General features: G+C 38.1%; 4 protein-coding genes across 12 annotated transcripts; 3 read left to right on the forward strand and 1 right to left on the reverse strand.

Moving 5' to 3' along the window:
• Positions 1 to 2,943: 2,943 nt before the first annotated feature.
• Positions 2,944 to 4,799, reverse strand: LOC122632645 (ATP synthase mitochondrial F1 complex assembly factor 1). Its single transcript, XM_043819725.1, has 2 exons — positions 4,463 to 4,799; positions 2,944 to 4,298 (listed from the first exon to the last, which is right to left on the reverse strand). The coding sequence occupies exons 1-2, from the start codon at positions 4,698 to 4,700 to the stop codon at positions 3,697 to 3,699; spliced, it is 840 nt and encodes a 279-aa protein (XP_043675660.1). The 5' UTR covers positions 4,701 to 4,799; the 3' UTR covers positions 2,944 to 3,696.
• Positions 4,800 to 6,547: 1,748 nt separating this feature from the next.
• Positions 6,548 to 9,826, forward strand: LOC122632642 (molybdenum cofactor biosynthesis protein 1). 9 transcript variants are annotated; one of them, XM_043819716.1, is made up of 9 exons: positions 6,559 to 6,581; positions 6,653 to 6,764; positions 6,877 to 6,960; positions 7,103 to 7,217; positions 7,301 to 7,468; positions 7,545 to 7,771; positions 7,834 to 8,058; positions 8,130 to 8,364; positions 8,742 to 9,826. In XM_043819716.1, exons 3-9 carry the CDS (start codon positions 6,877 to 6,879, stop codon positions 9,365 to 9,367), a joined length of 1,680 nt encoding a protein of 559 aa, XP_043675651.1. In that variant the 5' UTR covers positions 6,559 to 6,581; positions 6,653 to 6,764; the 3' UTR covers positions 9,368 to 9,826. The 9 variants fall into 9 exon arrangements, with proteins under 9 accessions (XP_043675649.1, XP_043675650.1, XP_043675651.1 ...); XM_043819714.1 differs by having other exon boundaries at positions 6,548 to 6,581; positions 6,653 to 6,960; XM_043819715.1 differs by having other exon boundaries at positions 6,558 to 6,581; positions 6,676 to 6,960.
• A 259-nt stretch (positions 9,827 to 10,085) lies between these two features.
• Positions 10,086 to 14,305, forward strand: LOC122632644 (zwei Ig domain protein zig-8-like). The gene is made up of 6 exons (XM_043819724.1): positions 10,086 to 10,785; positions 10,918 to 11,147; positions 11,234 to 11,438; positions 11,525 to 11,675; positions 11,761 to 11,909; positions 12,072 to 14,305. Exons 1-6 carry the CDS (start codon positions 10,698 to 10,700, stop codon positions 12,170 to 12,172), a joined length of 924 nt encoding a protein of 307 aa, XP_043675659.1. The 5' UTR covers positions 10,086 to 10,697; the 3' UTR covers positions 12,173 to 14,305.
• Positions 14,306 to 14,642: 337 nt separating this feature from the next.
• Positions 14,643 to 16,689, forward strand: LOC122632646 (dynein light chain Tctex-type protein 2B-like). The gene is made up of 2 exons (XM_043819726.1): positions 14,643 to 16,373; positions 16,501 to 16,689. Exons 1-2 carry the CDS (start codon positions 16,150 to 16,152, stop codon positions 16,664 to 16,666), a joined length of 390 nt encoding a protein of 129 aa, XP_043675661.1. The 5' UTR covers positions 14,643 to 16,149; the 3' UTR covers positions 16,667 to 16,689.
• The last annotated feature ends 2,335 nt before the right edge of the window (positions 16,690 to 19,024 follow it).

The following is a 19,024-nucleotide window of genomic DNA, read 5'->3' on the forward strand; positions in this document are numbered from 1 at the left end:
TACGCGTTGGTGCGTTTATAGTCAAATTAGCGCTAACTTTGTATCTCTGAACCGAGCGTTTTGCATAGCGCGTTCAACTGTCTCAACCAGGCGCGAATCGCGACCAAGGCTTGATCTTTTTTACGATAACGATAGTCGTTTATTACGTCAACTTTATAACGCGTGTCGGAATTATCACGAAATTCGTTTCATTTAACGAATTAACTTTTGATCTAAATCTTTCGCGCGAACATATCGGCCAAGAAACGTCTCGACGAGTTTTCGCAATGGTTCGAACTCGAAATATAACTCGCTTCGTTACCGAGAAATGTTTGGAAAATTTGGACGCGTGGGAGGACTAAAATTCCAACGAAAGGATAACTCGTGTCTCGGTGGCGTTCGATAGTGAGCTCGCTAGAGAGAGAGAGATAGAGAAATTAATTCCTAAGTTAATGCTCGGCTTGAACGCAAATGGTCGGGAATACGAGCGGCGAGATCAGGTATGCGACAGTGCGGTTTCGTTCGACAAAATCTAAATAGCTTTTGCAGCCTATAGATACCTGTTGTGGTTCGACCGTGCGTATACATATGTATGTATTTACTACCACCTGTAATTCTATCCTATAACTCTACAACTCGGAATTATTTTTCCAAACCTAACGGAAATAACGCGTAAATACGAGCCGAATCTTTTCGAGAAGAATTTCGAAACTTGGACGATAACGTCGCCCGGTTAATTATCGGAGAAAATCACGTCTGGATTTTCCTCTAATCTCGTATAATTTGTACTTGCACGCTATAGCACGCGCTAAATTTATTAGCGTAACTCCGATGAGTCCGATCCCCTTTTAATCGAAGACCGAACGGACGATAGCTATCGGATCTTCTTGGTCTATACGCTTCTCGCCATCTTCACCGTTGATATTCGTATTCGACTTGAAATCGTTAAATGATACTCGACGAAAGGGACTAAGGTAACGAGGGTAACGTACTACGAAAAGGAAGATAGTTCGTCGAGAGTAACGAGGCGTAGTTTAAAAGCTCATAGCTAGCGGCGAAAGGAATAATTAAAGGGCCGTGAGCTCGCGCGCGCGCGCGCGAGAAAGAGAGAAGAAGGAAACTTATAGAATAAAAAAGAGAGAGAGAGAGAGAGAGAGAGAAGAGAGAAGACTTTTGGCGAGCACCGACGAAGATTAATACCACTTTAGTACTCTCGTTGGACGATTACTTGAAAACGAACGAACCGAAAGTACGCAACAGCTTCGGCTTTGCGTACCTTTTGTCGATAAATACCTAAACAAACTTCATTAAAGCGTCCGGGTGCTGCCTCCGTTCCCGAATTACAAAAGGAAAATTAGCGAGAGCCGACGAAGACCTCCGTCTTTCGATCGATCGATCGATCGATCGATCGATCGATAGATCGATCGACCGACCGACCGATCGATCCCTATTTGCTTCTCCCTTCATATTTATTTCGCGTGTCTGTACGCGTTTCCAGAGAAAATTTTGTCCGAAGCGAATAATCCGCAATTGATTTCCGCTTTGTGTGATTAATAATGTAGAAACGAACGAACATAAGGCAAAGCGCGAACGTCGGATAATAGAATGTCGAACGAGTAACGATTTATAAATGGTTAGCATACGAATAATATAGGAAAATTGATAGAACGTTAATTACGATAACGAGGACGAGCGTGCCATTCTGAAATGTCGCAAAACGCTAAGAGTAATATTCACGATAAGTGGAGCGCGAGATGGAGCAGTGATTTCGGCGCGTTTATAATACCGCAATTACTTGCGAAGGATTTGACAACGTCCCAAAGATGTAGCAATATCCGAAGTCTGCGTTTCTTCGTGTTATTATTCGAAATTACTAGCTACGAACTTTCGCGTTCCCGAGTTAAAGTTCGAGATAAGAAATAACCGACTTAAGAAGGGTAAGAATGAAAATAACGAGGGTAGTGAATGGAGAGAGAATCGAAGGCCGCAGCTTCCATTCTGGATGTGGCCTTCGAGAACCCCAACCTCCATGAAAATCAATGTTAGCCGCTGTGGTCTCGCGCTACTAGCCGTTCCGATAACGTCTTCCTTTCGCTCGTCCTCGCTCGTTCCGCTCACCGATCCCTCTTCTGAGCTCTCTTTCTCTCTCTCTCTCTCTCTCTCTCTCTCTCTCTTAGGATCTTCCTAAAAATACATCCAACGCGTGTACGCCTTTATATAAACATATGCGCTTGGCAACCTTTAGCGTCGCGTCGTTTTCAGTCGTCGGTTTGTAAGAACGATGCTCGAGAATCTATTATTAGCCTTAATGCGGCCACGATAAAGCCGGCTTTCAATTTTCAGAATGTCATAAGTGAGAAGTAACCAAGTAAATACCTCCGAAGGGCATAGAACGAGAGAAAACGAACCGTACCGTGAGAACCGGCATGACGTACAAACAAACCACCTGCTTGACTGCCTTACCAAGCCGAGTCGAGCCGAGTAAAACCGAACCATGTGCATGCCAAACACACGACTTTGTCCGTTGAACAATATTTTCCCTTCATATTTTTTCCACCTACGATAACGATATTTGACGGCGACGTGCTACAAACGATGCATATAATGCGCTTAACGACCCCTTAAGCCGTTCGCTTTTTGCCCCCACGATAACGCGGTTAGATACATTTTTTTCTCTAGCTATTTTGCCGGAAACCACACACCTACCTTCTTTATGCTCGTTAAATTATGTCACGGAACGTTGTTGTTTTTATTTACTTTTTTTCTCAACTGTGTGTGTATATATATATATATATTTTTTACCGCCTCAAATTGCAACATCGAAAATTGCCGCTGGGATTCATTTTCTATAACGAGAAATCCCTCCCATTTAAATTTTACATCCTACCAGTTCGATCTATTTTGCTCATTTGCTTTGTCTCTCTTAATTGAAATGATATGTATCGTATATAAATATGACAGACATTTGATAATAGATTGATATAATTTAATTTTGGATCTCTCCGTTCAGAGCGAGAACGATAATTCGCAATTAACGCCCCATTCACTGGATCACAATAAATATTCCATTTAATGAGAGAAATTCGACGTTATGTATTTCATCAGATCGCAATTAAATTTGTAATGCACGTGTCGAAATATGTGTTCTTCAAAATTGTTCATCTTGGTTCAAGTACAGCATTGTTCATTTTTTTTTTTAACGTCTCACTCTCAATGCACACACAATGCTAGGGCTTTCGGCTTATGTCAGCTCGTCGATCATAAAACTTGTCATCTTTCCTTTCCTACCATCCAGGATATCGAGGAAAAAAAAGAACTAATATTTTTCACATCTATGTCGACATAGATAATCGATATCGTTCGTACGATTCTTTAAAAATTCAAGCTCGAACGATGTATGAGAAAAGGGCAAACGCCCTTTTTCTCCCTCATTTCCGAATCACTGTTTAAATTTGAAGGATATAAGCTGGGATATAAGGGAAAACATGCGTTTGCTCTTCCGACCAATTTCAGATCTCTTCTTCGAAACCGTCGATATATACCAATGATATATAATAAATGTATGTGACCTAAAACATAAACTTTCTATATAGTCCAACAAAGAAACATTTCTGTTCGATATTTCCTCCATTCGTCAAATATTTAATACGTTTTATATGTTTGCTCGAATAAAAATACATAAAATTACTACTCTTGTGTTATATACTATGTATATGATTACGTTAGAAAAGATATTTTTTCTAACTGACCGATAAGATCGTTATATTTGAAGTCATTAGGTGCATTATTAAATGTTTCCAATAATTTCAATCTTTCTGAACTTTTTCCGGTATAATATAACTGAAGTTCGTTAGCCAAACATTGTGCTTCCTGACAATTTAAAAAATTTAAATCAAATTCACCGCGCATTAGTACTATGCCCTTGCTATCTTTAAATTCTGTATAATGCGTTAGCGTTAAACATTCGGGCGCGTTCTCCTTGTGAGTTTGATACCATAAAAGAGACGTCATATAAACTTTATTCCCTTGGAACTGACTTAAAAAGAATTCATAGCCCTGTTTTCTTGGTAATGGTAATAGAAACAAAGGATATTTCTTTCCGCAATCGAATATCCTTTCGTATTGCTGGGATTCCATTATCGCACAAATGTAATCTTTCTGCTTATGATATTCGGTCCAAATTTGTTCAATTTCTTCTTTCGTCTTTCCCCGTATCATGTCCATATTCATTATATCGCTCAAACGTGCTTCTTTGATATGCGACGGCTGTATTACTTTGTTTTTCGCTTTAGCTTGATAGTTACTACTTTCTTGTTTTTCTACGATACAAAGAGATACAATTAATCTAATTGTTATATAAATAAACCTGAGATAATAGATATCTGATATGTTAAGATAAAAGTATCGCGACAAAAGAAAAACATCTATCGATCGCATTACGATACCGATAACAATAGCAAGCTACACGAAAGCAGACGCATACCTTTTTTTTTTTGCATTTTTTTTTCTTGCTTTTCGATGCGTTCGCTCAATAAATCTGGATTTATTTGTTGAAGTTCTGCGATTTTCTTTGCATATTTATTAAAATACGGATTACTTTTTAAATTTTCTAAAACTTCATCAGTCTTCGTTCGAGATATCATTATTCTAAACGATACAGACACTTTCTTTCCTATGATACAACGCGAACAACGAGATATCGACGAAAACCATAAGCTCATTATCAACAAATGTTAACCTCACTTTCTCTACGACCCTATTTCAGAACTTATACTTCGCTTATACAAGCATTGCCACCTAATTGATAGCGCCGCTACTAAACCTTTAAAAATGTTCGCTTCGCAGTACTCCTGGCGCCATATAGTGTGTCGACCATAAAGATAAATATATTGTTCGCGCGCTTTATTCGACCAACTTTTAGCGGTCATATACGATTGCTTTATAAAAAGAACTTAAATATATGACTTACTTTTTATGAAAGTTTTTATGAAGTTCCACGATGATTCCAAAAGAGCCAAAACTCGAAGTCATCCTTACTCGTATCACAACACTTTTATCTACAATAATTACGGCGAACAACACTGCCTCTACTTCGCGATTGATTCTATACTTTATTTATTATCACTTTGCACAAAGACTTGATCTATCAATCGCATTACGCGCGGCCATCGAAAACAAATGCACTGTTGTTTAGATATTAATTAATCGTACTACACTAACTAATGTATACTATACATTGTTTAAAAATAAATTGGAAATTATCGAAAGTATTAATTGTTTACGTACACCCGTATTACACGAGAAAATTACGATGTTCACTCGTCGGAATATAAACCAAGACTGACGACTTTCTTTTCACGGTTATTTCTTAAACGTAACAATGCCATGACTTACGAACAACACATGTTAGGAAACACGCTTCGAGGAATCGATAGATATATTGTAAGAAGGTATACGTTAGAAAAAATATGCTAATTACTAGAAGGACGATACAGATTTCGTGTCAAGCTGGTATTCAGAAAACAAATATGGCGTCGTTTACATCGTCACAATAGTTGAATAATTCCCGCCGAGCATTTGCAAAACATCGCTGTCGATACATTGCTAGTCAATAAAGATATCTCTTTCTTTTTCTATTTTCAGAAAGTAAAGCGTAATATTAAATTTGAAAGCATATAAGAGTCACGAAAAATTTTAACAATAATTATTATGAAAATATATAACTACTAATTAATAAGTTAACAACAATGAATTCTCGTTATGCACGCATAGACTCTCGTCGCACAAACGTAGTTTCCTTCCTTGCCTACTATATGGCAATATATATATATATATATATGCCCGCACACGCACATATATATATATATATATATGTATATATGTAATCAATAAAACGAATAATAATAGAAAATTCATTATTATTTTTTTAAATGTCTTATAAATATAAGAAAAAAAAAAAAGAAATATTAATTCAAATATTATGATCTGGAAGTAGTTGAGAACCATCCATATATTCTCTAGAAGAAGAAGCTGAAACGATATATATGCGGGAAATAATAGCACGAAATTTGTCGAAAAAAAAAGAAATCTCTGATCTATGTTTTCGTACATTGCTGAGCTATATTAATTCTGAGCATAAACATTGATTCTCTGATCTATATAATTTCTTGAAATATGCCCAATTTTGTAATTCCAAAAAGAAATTATCTTGTTTGCTTCTACACAGACGTTGTACACGTGCAAGCATATGAATGCCTGGAATCAAGCTTGATGACAAGCATTCATAAAAAACGTTATATGTATTTGTGTCGTAGACTATAATTTTCTCTCGTACGTGTACTTACGTATTCACATATAAATTCATGGAAAAGTCTAGAACTTAATATAAAGACCAAATGAATTACGTCTAAATATTATATAATTTATGTATAATATATCTCTAACAATGTATTGAACACGAAAATGTAATTTATATGTTCTTTCAAATTTCTGATTATATATGAATATTCTGAAATTGTAGGTATACGTAATAATTATTATATCAAAAGGCTTACGAAATAAATAGTATGGATAGAAAAAGAAAGAGAGAGGGGAGAGTAAACGTAGGTAGAAGATAGTGATCTAAACATTATCAGTTAGAATTAATTTAATCATAGAACTCTTCATATTCAAGGTCTTTAAATTTCCTCATTGTAGGAAAGATAAGCTACGCAGTATCGAGTTGAAGAAGATTGTAACGTATATCATAGATAACAATGTAGAGATAAATTGAAGATTAATTATGCATATGTTATTCATTTGTTCCATACAAAAAAGATTTTTTTAAGTAAATTAGCAAGTATATATAATATGATCTAAGGTTATGTTTACATCTTGAGTTTATTATATACCACGCAGATGTTTCGTAAAGTTTACGTCGGTAGAAACTTTCTAGGTGCTGTAAATGCATCAAGAAAAGCTTCTACCAATCCTTCCAATAGGGTAAGTTTAAAAATGTTTAATGCACATTTATTATTTAGTATTTATAATTACAATTAAGTTAGTGTACGAGTGTGCTCTATATGTAGAGTCCACTTCCGAGCACTTTAACACGAAAATTATAAACGTCATCATTTTATTTTAGATAAAAGAATTTCGAGAAAAATTAAACACCTATAGCGATGATATATTAACGGATTCATTTGGAAGACGTCATACGTATCTTAGAATTTCAATTACAGAGCGTTGTAATCTGCGTTGTATGTAATTCTGTGAATTTTATTTATGTTTAGAACGATAAAATTTCTCGCTTCGTATTTATCAAATTCTTTTTGAAACGCAGGTACTTATTGTATGCCAGCAGAAGGTGTAAAATTAACTGCGAGAGATGGAATCTTAAAGACAGAAGAAATAATTAGGCTAGCGGATCTGTTTACCAAGGAAGGCATATGTAAAATACGATTGACAGGTGGCGAGCCTACAGTTCGCAAAGATGTCGTTGATATTGTTGGTAACTATAACAGATTAGGATAAGGTATATGTATGTATTATAAGGTATAATAAGTATATTCATTGAATACATTTAGCTGAATTAAAGAAGTTAAAAAATTTAGAACAAGTTGCAATTACAACAAATGGCTTAACGCTGACTCGTCAATTGCCGGCTCTTCAAAGAGCAGGTTTAGATGCTTTGAATATTTCACTCGATACTCTTAAAGCAGATCGTTTCGAGCGTTTTACACGCAGGAAAGGATGGGCAAAAGTTATGGCTTCGATAGATTTAGCCGTTCAACTGGGTTATAATCCAGTAAAAGTAAGTTATTTTTTTTCTAAACAACTACAATGCGTAATTGAAAAACGTCTTGCTTTCAATAGGTGAATTGTGTGGTAATGCGAGGCTTTAATGACGACGAACTAGTTCATTTTGTTAATATGACTAAAGATCGTCCATTGGATATACGTTTTATAGAATATATGCCATTTGATGGGAACGAATGGAAAGAAAATAAGATGGTTTCATTTGATGAAATGAAAAAAATTATTAGGCAAACTTATCCTGAATTTCAAGCACTTCCAAATAAAGCGAACGACACGTCGAAGGTTGTTTATTTTGTTTTGTTTAAACAACAGCTAAAATATCGTATTTAATAATTCATTTTTTTAATCTTTAGGCATATCAAGTCCCTGGTTTTGTAGGACAAATAGGCTTCATTACATCAATGACTCATAATTTTTGCAGTTCTTGTAATCGATTAAGAATTACAGCAGATGGAAATTTGAAAGTTTGTTTATTTGAAGGAGAAAGTGAAGTTTCCTTACGAGACGTTCTTCGAAATGAAGGATCAGATGAAGATTTAAAGAATATAATTCGTAACGCAGTATGGGGAAAGAAGAAGCAGCATGCAGGTATTGTTTGTTTAACAAAGGGATCATTTCGCTTAAATAGGGGAATTCACTTAAATAGGAAATTAATTATTTTATAAAAAGCGATAGCGTTTATACCGTATATGTTTCAGGAATGTTCAATTTATCCCAGATGGAAAACAGACCCATGATTTTAATTGGTGGTTAAATGTAGATTATTCAAACTGAGGATTTGTATATATATATATATATATATATATATATATATATATATATATATATATACGTATATATACATGATATAACTGAAAACAGTATACTTTTAATATCTGTACAGACGTTATCGCTATATTAGACAGTTCTTAGTAGCGTAAGAACGTTAATCCAAATTAACGATTAATTCCATTTATTTCGTACAGTTAACCGAAAAGAAAAACTTTCTTGTAAAACGCAAATGCAACGTGAAACACGTAAGATACTTTTAGAAGAAAACTTTTGTTGGCGGAACTACGCACCGTATTCGGATCTCTTTTCTCAGAATCATCGAGTTGCTAGAATGTATTCTACGCTTTCTCATATAGATGACATTGGGAAAGCTAATATGGTTGATGTTGGAGATAAAAATGAAAGCAAACGGGTAGCAATAGCTAGAGGAGAGGTTCATGTAGGACCAATTATAAGTAAATTGATAGCAGAAAATAATGTGAAAAAGGGAGATGTGTTATCTGTGGCACAATTAGCTGGTATAATGGCTGCTAAACATACTTCAGGATTAATACCATTGTGTCATCCTTTAAGTATATCATATGTAAATGTATGCTTAACGTTAAACGAAGAATTGCATCTGGTAGAAATTGTAGCTGAAGTAAGATGTACTGGAAAAACTGGAGTAGAAATGGAAGCTTTGACAGCCGTATCCGTGGCTGGACTTACGATTTACGACATGTGTAAACACGCAAGTACTACACACCCGATGAAGATAACCAACATAGAATTAGTATTGAAAACAGGTGGTACAAAGAATATTTATTTACAAAGTAAATAGTAAAAAGTAAATTGGTGCTACACATTGCATAGGTAATGTCGATGTTGAATATTTTTTTAAGTACAAATAATTATACAACATTTGTATTCGTGTAGAACCGTGTATAATGTATAAGAAAGTTAAGCCATTATTTTTGATAACAATGATTGTTAATATTAATGTATAATATAGAATTTTATACGATAATATTTATCGATGTTCAGGTAATATATATAGTTTGTTATTTTCTATAAATTTTTATCAGTACTTGGAAGGGATAAAAGGAATGTCACAAATGTCTATGAATTGTATATGTATATGATTCTTAATAAACTATATAATATTTATTTTTGATATACGAATAACTCGTTAGTTTTTACTATTACGTTGAACGGCTTGAAAAAGTAAGAAAAAAGCAGCAATTGTAAGACGATGTATCGAAATAAATTATCAGTAATACAAAGGAGAAACGATACGATACGACAGACTTTTAAATCTAAATCCAATTCGAGCACGTATCCTATTCGTTCTACATAGGTATCCCGAATTTCCGATATTATGTTGTCGTCGAAAACATACCGATGCAGAATCGTAACGAAAAGAAACGGCGATAGAAAGATGCATTTATGGTAAACAGTATCGACAGTCGGAAATGTGTCGAAGGAGGTAGATTTGGTGAACGACTTGCGCGATAAACGTTCTTTTTTGAAAAAAATAAAAAAAAAAAAAAAAAAAACGATATCGTCATACGTGATAGGTCTTTGAGCGCAATCGCAGATGCGGAAAGTACAGCGCGAGCGCGATGCACCTTCAATTCGAGCTTTCAGTCCTCCCCTAAGAGAAGTTACTCTTCAGTACTTCGGATGCTACCGGAGCGCATCGCCGGGAAGATCGTTCTTAAATCGATTTCTTTTTTTTTGAAACGACAGAATATAGATCATTTCTTTGGTCGATACCATCTCGAATCGATATTTCTCACGAAACGTTTAAACTCGTAATTTTTTCTTTAATCTCACGCGCGATCCTATTACGGTTAATGATACGGACTTCGCAGGATCGTACGATCATTCCTCGATCGGTGAAAGTTGAGTTGGCGTCAGTCGCTTATATCGTCGCGGTGAAATGTGCAAAAAAAAGAAATATCTGTCGACGTTCGTCCTAAGTTCGAAGAGATTTTGTTTCGAGAAGAGAAACGGGTGATCCATTAAAGTATTATTGTACACTTCGCGATAGAAGAGGGAGAGTAATTTTCATTCGAAACGATGCAAAGGATAATTTAAAAATGCCGTGCATTCGAGAAAGCTCGGAGATCTATGAGCAAAGATGAACGATAGTCGAGTATAAAAAAAAAATGGCACCATTCCACGGCATGGTCCTACTGTTGCTAGGAATCGGTTACCTGTTACACGCGGAACCATCTCTCGGTCATCGCGACATAGGTAGACCAAACATTTTCTCCTTTTAACACTTTCCTTTCTTCGTTCGTCGTCTTATCGAGACGACTTGGCGATCGACTTTGCTCGTGTGCCGTGGCGAAAGTGACGTTGATTCTTAATACGGAACGTTTTTAGCACATACAGGGATAATCGCGGACGACGTTAGATCGAGACGAAGAGGAGATCACGGATACTCAGCTGCCCTCGTACATTTTTACGACGAACCTCTTGAAAACGAGATGCGCAAGCATTATCGTACAAAAAGGCACACATATTTTTCCGATGATCTTCCTCAGAACGTGACGGTTGCCGTCGGTCAATCCGCCGTGTTGTCGTGCCGAGTAGAGAATTTAGAGAACAGGACCGTGAGTCCTTACTTTTATGCTTATTCGACGACATGGGATAAAGTTCGAGGGGGTCGAAAGTTTCAACGTGGAATTTCTTATCTTAGGTATCTTGGATGCGAAAGAAGGACGTAAGGATCCTAACGTCCATGGAGACGACTTATACGGCCGACAAGAGATTCGCTATAATCGGTAAATCGCCAAATTGGGACCTGCGAATAGATACCGTGCAACCCGAGGACGCTGGTATTTACGAGTGTCAAGTTAATACAGAGCCGAAGATGGACAGAGCGGTCAATTTGAAGGTCTTGGGTGAGCGACTTATCAGAAATGAAATATTATGAAATTATCTCTACATCGCTGTAGATTGGTAACTATCACGTTTCTCGTTGCGCAAGACGTACAAGCAAAGATCCTTGGCTCCGAAGAGGTATACGTGAAGAAGGGAAGTAAAATCAGTTTGACCTGTACCGTCGACATGCAGGACGTCCCACCGAGTAACGTGACTTGGTATCACGCGGGTTCGGTCATCGACTTTGATAGTCCAAGGTGCGTCAGACAAAGGAGATAGATTGTAACGAGGGGAAACGCTCGCAATTACAAAGTGACTATATCAAATTCTTACGGTCGATAGGGGTGGCGTTTCTTTGGAAACCGAAAAGGGCAAGAGCTTTACCAAAAGCATGCTGGTAATAACGCGCGCGTTGCTCAACGACAGCGGCAATTACACGTGCTTCTCAAATAAGGCTGCTCCAGCTAGCGTGGTGGTTCACGTGTTGAACGGTGAGATGGATTTCTCTTTGAGTACAAAGAATTTCCTCTATTTTGGATCACGTAGATAAATGTTACGGTATTCGTAGCTCGAGGGAGACGTATATTCGTATTTGAAACGCTTCTATGTCGTTGCTGATATCGGTAAGCGCTTAGCTTGAAATCTGTTCGCAGGAGAACATCCCGCGGCGATGCAACACGGAGGCAGCGACAGTGTCAACAGAAGGATAGTCTTATTCCTCGCTATCGTACTACCGATCGTTATATTTCGGTGAGCGATGCTTCCAGTGATCTTCTATATATCGAACGAACGAGGCGTGTTCCTGTAATATACGTATACCTAAGAGGATGGTGCGCGGATGGAACTGTGATCGCGAACTTCGATGTGTACCTAATATGTAAAAAATTCACTTTTCTATCGACTTAGAAAATTCCATGTAATCCACTCCACCGACCATTGCCATATAGGAACACGCGCGAATACCCAGCTGACACACGTACACGAATACACACCCTCGAACACGACGCGTATCGCAGCGTCCTATACGATCTTCGTGTTGCTCGTCGTTGAGTCGAAACTCATCGCTGTAGATTAACGTCGATCTATATCATTGCATGTCGATCCTGGAATGTATCATTGCTACGGCCTAATAAATTTCTCTGAAGTCATAATATTAAAATACATTTTCGAAAGTCGTCGAATCGAGAAGGAAAGTGCCATCGCGTCTCTTTGGAGAGTTCAACGATCTCGCGAGTCTCTCGAAACTCGAACTCGAATTTGCAAGTTCGTCTTATAGTCACCTAATTACAAGGGCCTTTCCTTCTGCCGATAATAGCATTATCGTCGACGAATCGGGGTCACGTTCCCAATAATGAAAGGGGAAAGGACAGGCTCGGGGTCGGAATATGCGTTCGTTTTCTCCCACCCTCTCCTTTCTCTCGATCTTCGTTTGCCCGGCTCCCTCCTTCGGCCTCTTCCTGCGACCACACACGTCCCACCAGGGCCGGTACGGATGCTGGCCTCATTTTATGCAAATCACACAGAAGCATCTGTTAGATGCTCACCACGAAACGGAAACTCAGACACATCGGCTATGTAAATTCATGAGATTCTCCTTGTTCCTTGCGCGAGAGACTCGTCGGAGACTTTCCCCTCTACCGGTCAAACTTTGAGCACTCTCTGCGCAAAGTATTCTTTTAATTTAACGTCAACGATGTTTCGTACCGTTTATATAGAAATGACATTTTTCCTATCGCGTTACACCCTTAGGTGCAATACCTTTTTTTATAGAAAATCCTCTTTGACGAAGTTTCCTCGAATTTCTTAAGCGTTGCTAGATGGCTTATCGTCACTTATCGACGCTTACTGCAGTTTCCTCTTTAGTTAATGACATGTTGACCCAGCGCTAATGGATCCCGTGCGATCTGCCTATAATTAGCGGAACACCAAAGACATGCGGTCACGTTGCGTTCTCTATGAGCGAGTTGACCGTGTAAGCTAGATGATCGATAGTGTATCAACGTCATTGTACGACGCTTAAAAATATTCCCCATGGAAAAACGCTTAATACTTTGGCCTTTGGCTCTCGACGTGCTTTCGCCTAACCGTTGATGCATAATTCATATCTGCTCTTTCTGTACTCCGGTAATCATTAGACCGTGCAGTTTTAAGGAATGCAAAAACCGCCCACACTCTCTTACACCCTCGCCTTTATCATGGGGAACATTTTTATGCGAAAGTTCAAAAAAGCAAAGCACTCGTTCCTTTTTCTTTTTTCTGCGATCTCTCTTTACGTTCGTTATAAAAAGTTTTGACAAACGGAGAGACAGAGAGAGAGAGAGAGAGAGAGAGAGAGAGAAAACACGAAAGAGGACGCAGGATGGAATCACGTATGGGGTAAGGAAAATCCGGTTGAATTATACAAGGAATGCACTATACACGCAAATGTCTCCTTTATTGAGGAGTTTCGCGCGTGAAGCCTCAACGGAGATTCGGAAGGACACGAGGCGGAAAAGGTCCGTGAATGTAATAAAAGTGTGTACGTGAATAAAATGGCACGAGTCGAATAAGTATGAAACGTTTTCGACAAAACTTGAAAATCATGGTTACCGTGCATTTGCGCGAGCTCCGACGGTCCGATATTTTTTCGCTTTTTTCCTCGACTACGCGTTCTCTTCTATTTATTTTTATATGTAAACACGAATATAATACTCTAACCCAATAGCGTTTCGCAAAAAATGCTCGATACATTCTCTCGAAGCTTTTATACTTCGTATAATAAATCCGACAATGCAAGAAGGCAATAAGTGAGAGAGAAAAAGAGATAGAGAGAAAAGTATTTTTATTCTCGACGTTACGTGATTGCAATTCAGTCTATTTCGCAGATAAATTAAACTATAACCTCGTCTATCCTTTCATTTTATCTGACCCTGTGAATTATCCTAAAGTACATGGAAAGCACGTACGTGACATTTCGCTGGCTTTAAAAATGTCAGACTCGTACGCTATAAATGTAATAATCGTGGAAATGGCCGAAAAATTACGCGCGTAAGATAGGCGAAATTTGTTCTTTTTGTCTTAACGCTTTCTATTAGCTCGAAACGAGTCGAACTTTGATGCGTGTAAAAGCGATTGTTAAAAACTTTTAATATTCCTTTAATGCATCTACTTTTCCTTAAAAGGGTCGATCGCGAAATGATTTTTTTATCAACTTTCTCGAGACGTACAAGTATCCGCGTTTAGGAGTAAGAAAGGAAAAGAAAGGAAAAAGAATAGAAAGGAAAAAAAGAAAAGAAAAGAAGAGAAGAGAAAAGGAAAACGGTTATCATCGTCGTACAATTCAATCGAGTGCGAGAAAGACAAAACTTTTTGTAAAGTACTTTACGAATTTTCTAACCGTGGAAAAGAAAAGGAAGGGAAGGGGACCGATGGTGGCTGGTTAGAGATGACTGTACCGAACGAGAGTTTTATCGAGTTAGTCGACGAGTTCGACGACACGTTCGCCCAACTTACTTATGGAAGTAGAAATAGAAATACCCGGGAAATCTTACGGATTGTTTATCGACTAGTCTCGAGATTTCTTTGCGCTCGTTGGACTCATTGAATTTCTCTAATACGATAACGATTTTACTTTTGCCAATATGAAAGACTTCTTTATATCTTTAAAATGAATTATAACGAGCGATTAATTTCTATTTCCGTACGATTTTCTTTCGTAATATAAAGAATCTCATTTTCCAGGTAAAGTACTTTATAGAGATCCATGGTTGAAAAAAGTTTCTTCCAACGTCGTCGACTATGAGCTGCGAGTACAAACTCTCGGTCTTTTAGCGCGACTCTCTTTATCCTTACCGAAACAAACTTTTCAAAGCGACTACTTGTTATGACAAGGCGATTAAAAAGTCGAGAATTCGTGCTGTTGAATTCAAAGGGAATATTTCAGAATTGTCAGCTAACGCTCTTTGAAGAAGGAAATGGATTTTCTTATTTGAATAATTTCTAATGAAATAATTTCTAATTTGTATCAACGACGAGACGGTAACAAGTCGTTAAGAATCGTACGATTGAGAGCTAATTTTACTTCCTTGCTCTCTTCAGGTTGTTCTTCTCGTTCGTAAAAAGTTTTTAGACGGACGTGAATTTTTTGACAAGCGTGTTTAGCTATTCGACCATCAATATGAACTCAACGACCAACAAACGAAACATTCGCTTAGTTTCGAAGCAATCCCTGGGCAAAAACGAAGAAGGACTTCGTCATAACAATTCCAAATCAGTAATGTTGGCTTAGGTTATGTACACGTGCTTTTTCTAACGGGCATTGGTATAAAATATAAATCCTTGCGTATACTTTAACGCAGGACGTTTCGTAACAAGAGATCTTCGTCGAGAACTTATAAAAGCTTATGAAATTAAAGAGGAACGCGCGTTAAGAGATACAGGCGTCTCGTAACGATGCGTCGGTACCGCTTGCGAGTTTTGATTATTTTTCTTTTTCCTTTTCTTTTTCTCTCTTTCTCGATAAAGTACCAAGACCGAAGAACGTTCGATTCTTTTTCGTCGATCGATACAATACCTGACTAAAATGCTCTCTTGTACGACGTCTGCAGGATAAGAGGAAAAATTTGTCGAAATTGTCGATCGTGCCCACTACGAGCCGTTTTTTATTTCATTTGCGAGGAAATAAATTAAAGGTGAGTATCGACGAAGGTCACCGAGAAGCAGGATGAAATAACAACGGAGGACGCAATCGAAATGTCTCTTATTTCTATATACACACAGATACCAGTATATCAAAACACGTATCGCCTGGAACCCTTCAAATCTTTTAGTGCCAATACGGTCGACAAAATTATTTCTGCCGTGATGGAAAGTAAATTATCGCTCCTCTCGGTCTACCATCCGGATAATGCATCCAAGTTATCTATGGAGATTTCCAACGACGTCTACAGAGCGATCAACAAGAAAGATTACGATAGGTATAAAATACGAATAAATATGAATAGAGGAGCCGAAAAGACGCGAAAGGAGAGGGAAAAGGCGTCGTTAGTTCCTAATTTACGTATACTTGTACATACATTTCATTTCTCCGTTCTCTCCTCGCAGATGTAAAATAGTGGTACAAGTGACTATCGTGCAACGTATGTGGCAAAGCGTACATTCCGCCTTTCAGTGCCTCTGGGACGCGGAACGTGACAATTACTCGTACTACGTTTTCGAAAATGCTCACATATACGCGTGGTGCTGCGTGTTCGGTCTTTACTACGAATGAAAACGAAATTTCCTCTCTCTCTCTCTCTCCCCTCTCTCTCCTCCCCCCTCTCTCTCTCTCTCGCCACTCCTTCCCTTTCCACCTCTCCCTTCTCTTTCTACGTCTCTTCCTCTCTTCCTCTCCGTGTATTTCTCCAGTTTCAACCTTTGCGACGACCCGTAAAGACCGCCTGATATTACCGAGCAACGAAGAGCAGGTGTCCCTTTGTCCTTTTCCGCGCACGACTCGTAGCACGCATATTTTCCTGTTATGTTTATTATTGCGCGAGCAAGATCGACGAAAGACGCCACGTACTTTCGTTCTTGATATTCGCGTTCGCAAAATCGACGTCCGATCGTTTAAAAGTTACTCCCGAAAACTATTTCGTACGTTGCTCTCTTTTACTCGGCGATATTTCCCAGTGACATTATTCCCTTATGTCCGAAATACAATGAACCCCCGTTGAAGTCTCGATCGATTATACCTATGAAGTAACTAATATTAATATTTATTAGTTTCGTAACTTTCCGTACTAGCTCCGAACGCCGTTGGCGACATGACCGAACCATATACCTCCCTTTCGGACTCTTCGACGAATGATTTATCGAAAAACTTTCAGCTCTGGCTCGTCTTCTCCTCGTCGGAATAATAGTCGGCGATTTAAAGTTTTGGAAACACGCCCGATATTTTTATAGATATTCATCGGAGTTATCGGGACACGACATGCTAGACCGGAGAATAATGGAAACGTGGCTGCTATGAACTAAACGAGAAACGAGCCGATCTCTATTACCCTGAAAATGATAGCGATTCGATGAGAGCTACTGGAAGAAAAAAAAAAAGCAAGAAAAAATAGAAACCCCTTTTTTCCTTTCCTTTCCTTTACTTTCCTCGCACGTACGTTTATTCAAGAATCTTGGAATATTATTTCGAGTTACCTAAGAGTTTAACTTTCTTCGACAAAAAGTGACGAGGAGAGACGATAAGGAGAATATGACTAGGCGACGAGAAAATTTTACTTCATAGAACGAATAATATTTCCTCTTTTTGTTCTTTCTTTTTCTTTTTTCTTTTCTTTCTTTCTTTTTTCTTTTTCTTTTTTCTTTCTTTTTTTTTTCTTTGGCACGGACGAGGATTACTTAAAGCGACTCTCGTGGATGAGTAAGAATACGAAGAAGAACGGTACAAAAACTCGAGACAATATCGATGTTTTCTTTCTCATCGAAAAAGACGCGAGAACGATGATAAGCAATCGATATTTAATTAACGGCTCTAAAAGTACAAGTTTCTTCTTTTAGCATCGTCGTATCAAAATTGTTTATCGATAAAATATTGCGATTTATAAGGCGGATATTCGAGTAGAAAAATGTTTTGAAATGACATTCGCCGTCAATAAGAAACGGAAATCAGACGTCGAATCAAACGTACGAAATATATAATCTCGATAGGACGTGCGGGCAACTACATATACGCAATCGTTTTGATGGACGATGCATCAAAACGCACTGGTCGAACTGAATTTTAATCTATCTCCGTACGACTCGACGTTATTTCGCGAACGTTTTATGCCCGCTGTCTCTCTCTCTCTCTCTCTCTCTCTTTCTCTCTTTTTTAAAATAAAATCAATGAAAAAGAAAAAAAAAAATAATAAATAAACAGATAAAAAGTGCAAATGTAAAAGTAGGAAACAACGATCAAATCGTGTGTCATTTCGTAAAGAGCAGAGGAGAGAGAGAGAGAGAGAGAGAAAGGGAGAAAGAGCAACCAATGCTGGGTGCATTTCGATCACGTTGATAAAAGCAAAGCGTGAGAGTCCGTTTGAACGGTCAGACGAATTAACGGAGATTGTGTCGGCGATAATATCAGCGCTGTCATTGACTCTACCCGAGGTCATAGATTTTTCGATAATGCGATTACAAGAAATATAAGCCGCGCCTTAATGACCTGGCTGGAAATTAGGGGAAAATGTGTGGTGGCTCGCTCGTAAAATTAATGGTGCAATTTCGACGTCGTACCATGCGGTGACAATATGGGCGAAAGCCATCCTGCTATCTGCCATGTTCTTCGCGATGCCCGCCAGGAAATCGCAAGCTACGCCGCCAACCCAAATATTTACGGGCGCGATCGTTGAGTTGTTCATAGACAAAGTTCGTCCTTTGCTTACGATTCTACGCTCGAACTTTCTTCAAAGCTTCGAAAACGGCTGGGAAACAATGGTCTACTCTCTCTCTCTCTTCCTCTCTCTCTCTCTCTCTCTCTCTCTCTCTCCCCCTTCCCACCGATTCTCTCATCACCGTACGTTCTTACCAATTACCGTACGTTATCTGTACGAGTTTCCCGAAACGGTAATACGTTTACCGTCGATGTTGTGAGTTAAGT

This window comes from Vespula pensylvanica, chromosome 10 (genome assembly GCF_014466175.1).
Source record: "Vespula pensylvanica isolate Volc-1 chromosome 10, ASM1446617v1, whole genome shotgun sequence".
Lineage (NCBI taxonomy): Eukaryota > Metazoa > Arthropoda > Insecta > Hymenoptera > Vespidae > Vespula > Vespula pensylvanica.

Coding starts and splice junctions, on each gene's coding strand:
- LOC122632645 (XM_043819725.1), bottom strand. CDS start 4,700: ATGAGCTTATGGTTTTCGTCGATATCTCGTTGTTCGCGTTGTATCATA. Junction 4,299..4,462: donor AAAAATGCAAAAAAAAAAAG/GTATGCGTCTGC, acceptor TTTGTATCGTAG/AAAAACAAGAAAGTAGTAAC.
- LOC122632642 (XM_043819714.1), top strand. CDS start 6,877: ATGTTTCGTAAAGTTTACGTCGGTAGAAACTTTCTAGGTGCTGTAAAT. Junction 7,218..7,300: donor AGAGCGTTGTAATCTGCGTT/GTATGTAATTCT, acceptor TTTGAAACGCAG/GTACTTATTGTATGCCAGCA. Junction 8,059..8,129: donor AAGCGAACGACACGTCGAAG/GTTGTTTATTTT, acceptor TTTAATCTTTAG/GCATATCAAGTCCCTGGTTT.
- LOC122632644 (XM_043819724.1), top strand. CDS start 10,698: ATGGCACCATTCCACGGCATGGTCCTACTGTTGCTAGGAATCGGTTAC. Junction 11,148..11,233: donor AGAATTTAGAGAACAGGACC/GTGAGTCCTTAC, acceptor TTCTTATCTTAG/GTATCTTGGATGCGAAAGAA. Junction 11,676..11,760: donor ATCGACTTTGATAGTCCAAG/GTGCGTCAGACA, acceptor TACGGTCGATAG/GGGTGGCGTTTCTTTGGAAA.
- LOC122632646 (XM_043819726.1), top strand. CDS start 16,150: ATGTCTCTTATTTCTATATACACACAGATACCAGTATATCAAAACACG. Junction 16,374..16,500: donor AACAAGAAAGATTACGATAG/GTATAAAATACG, acceptor CTCTCCTCGCAG/ATGTAAAATAGTGGTACAAG.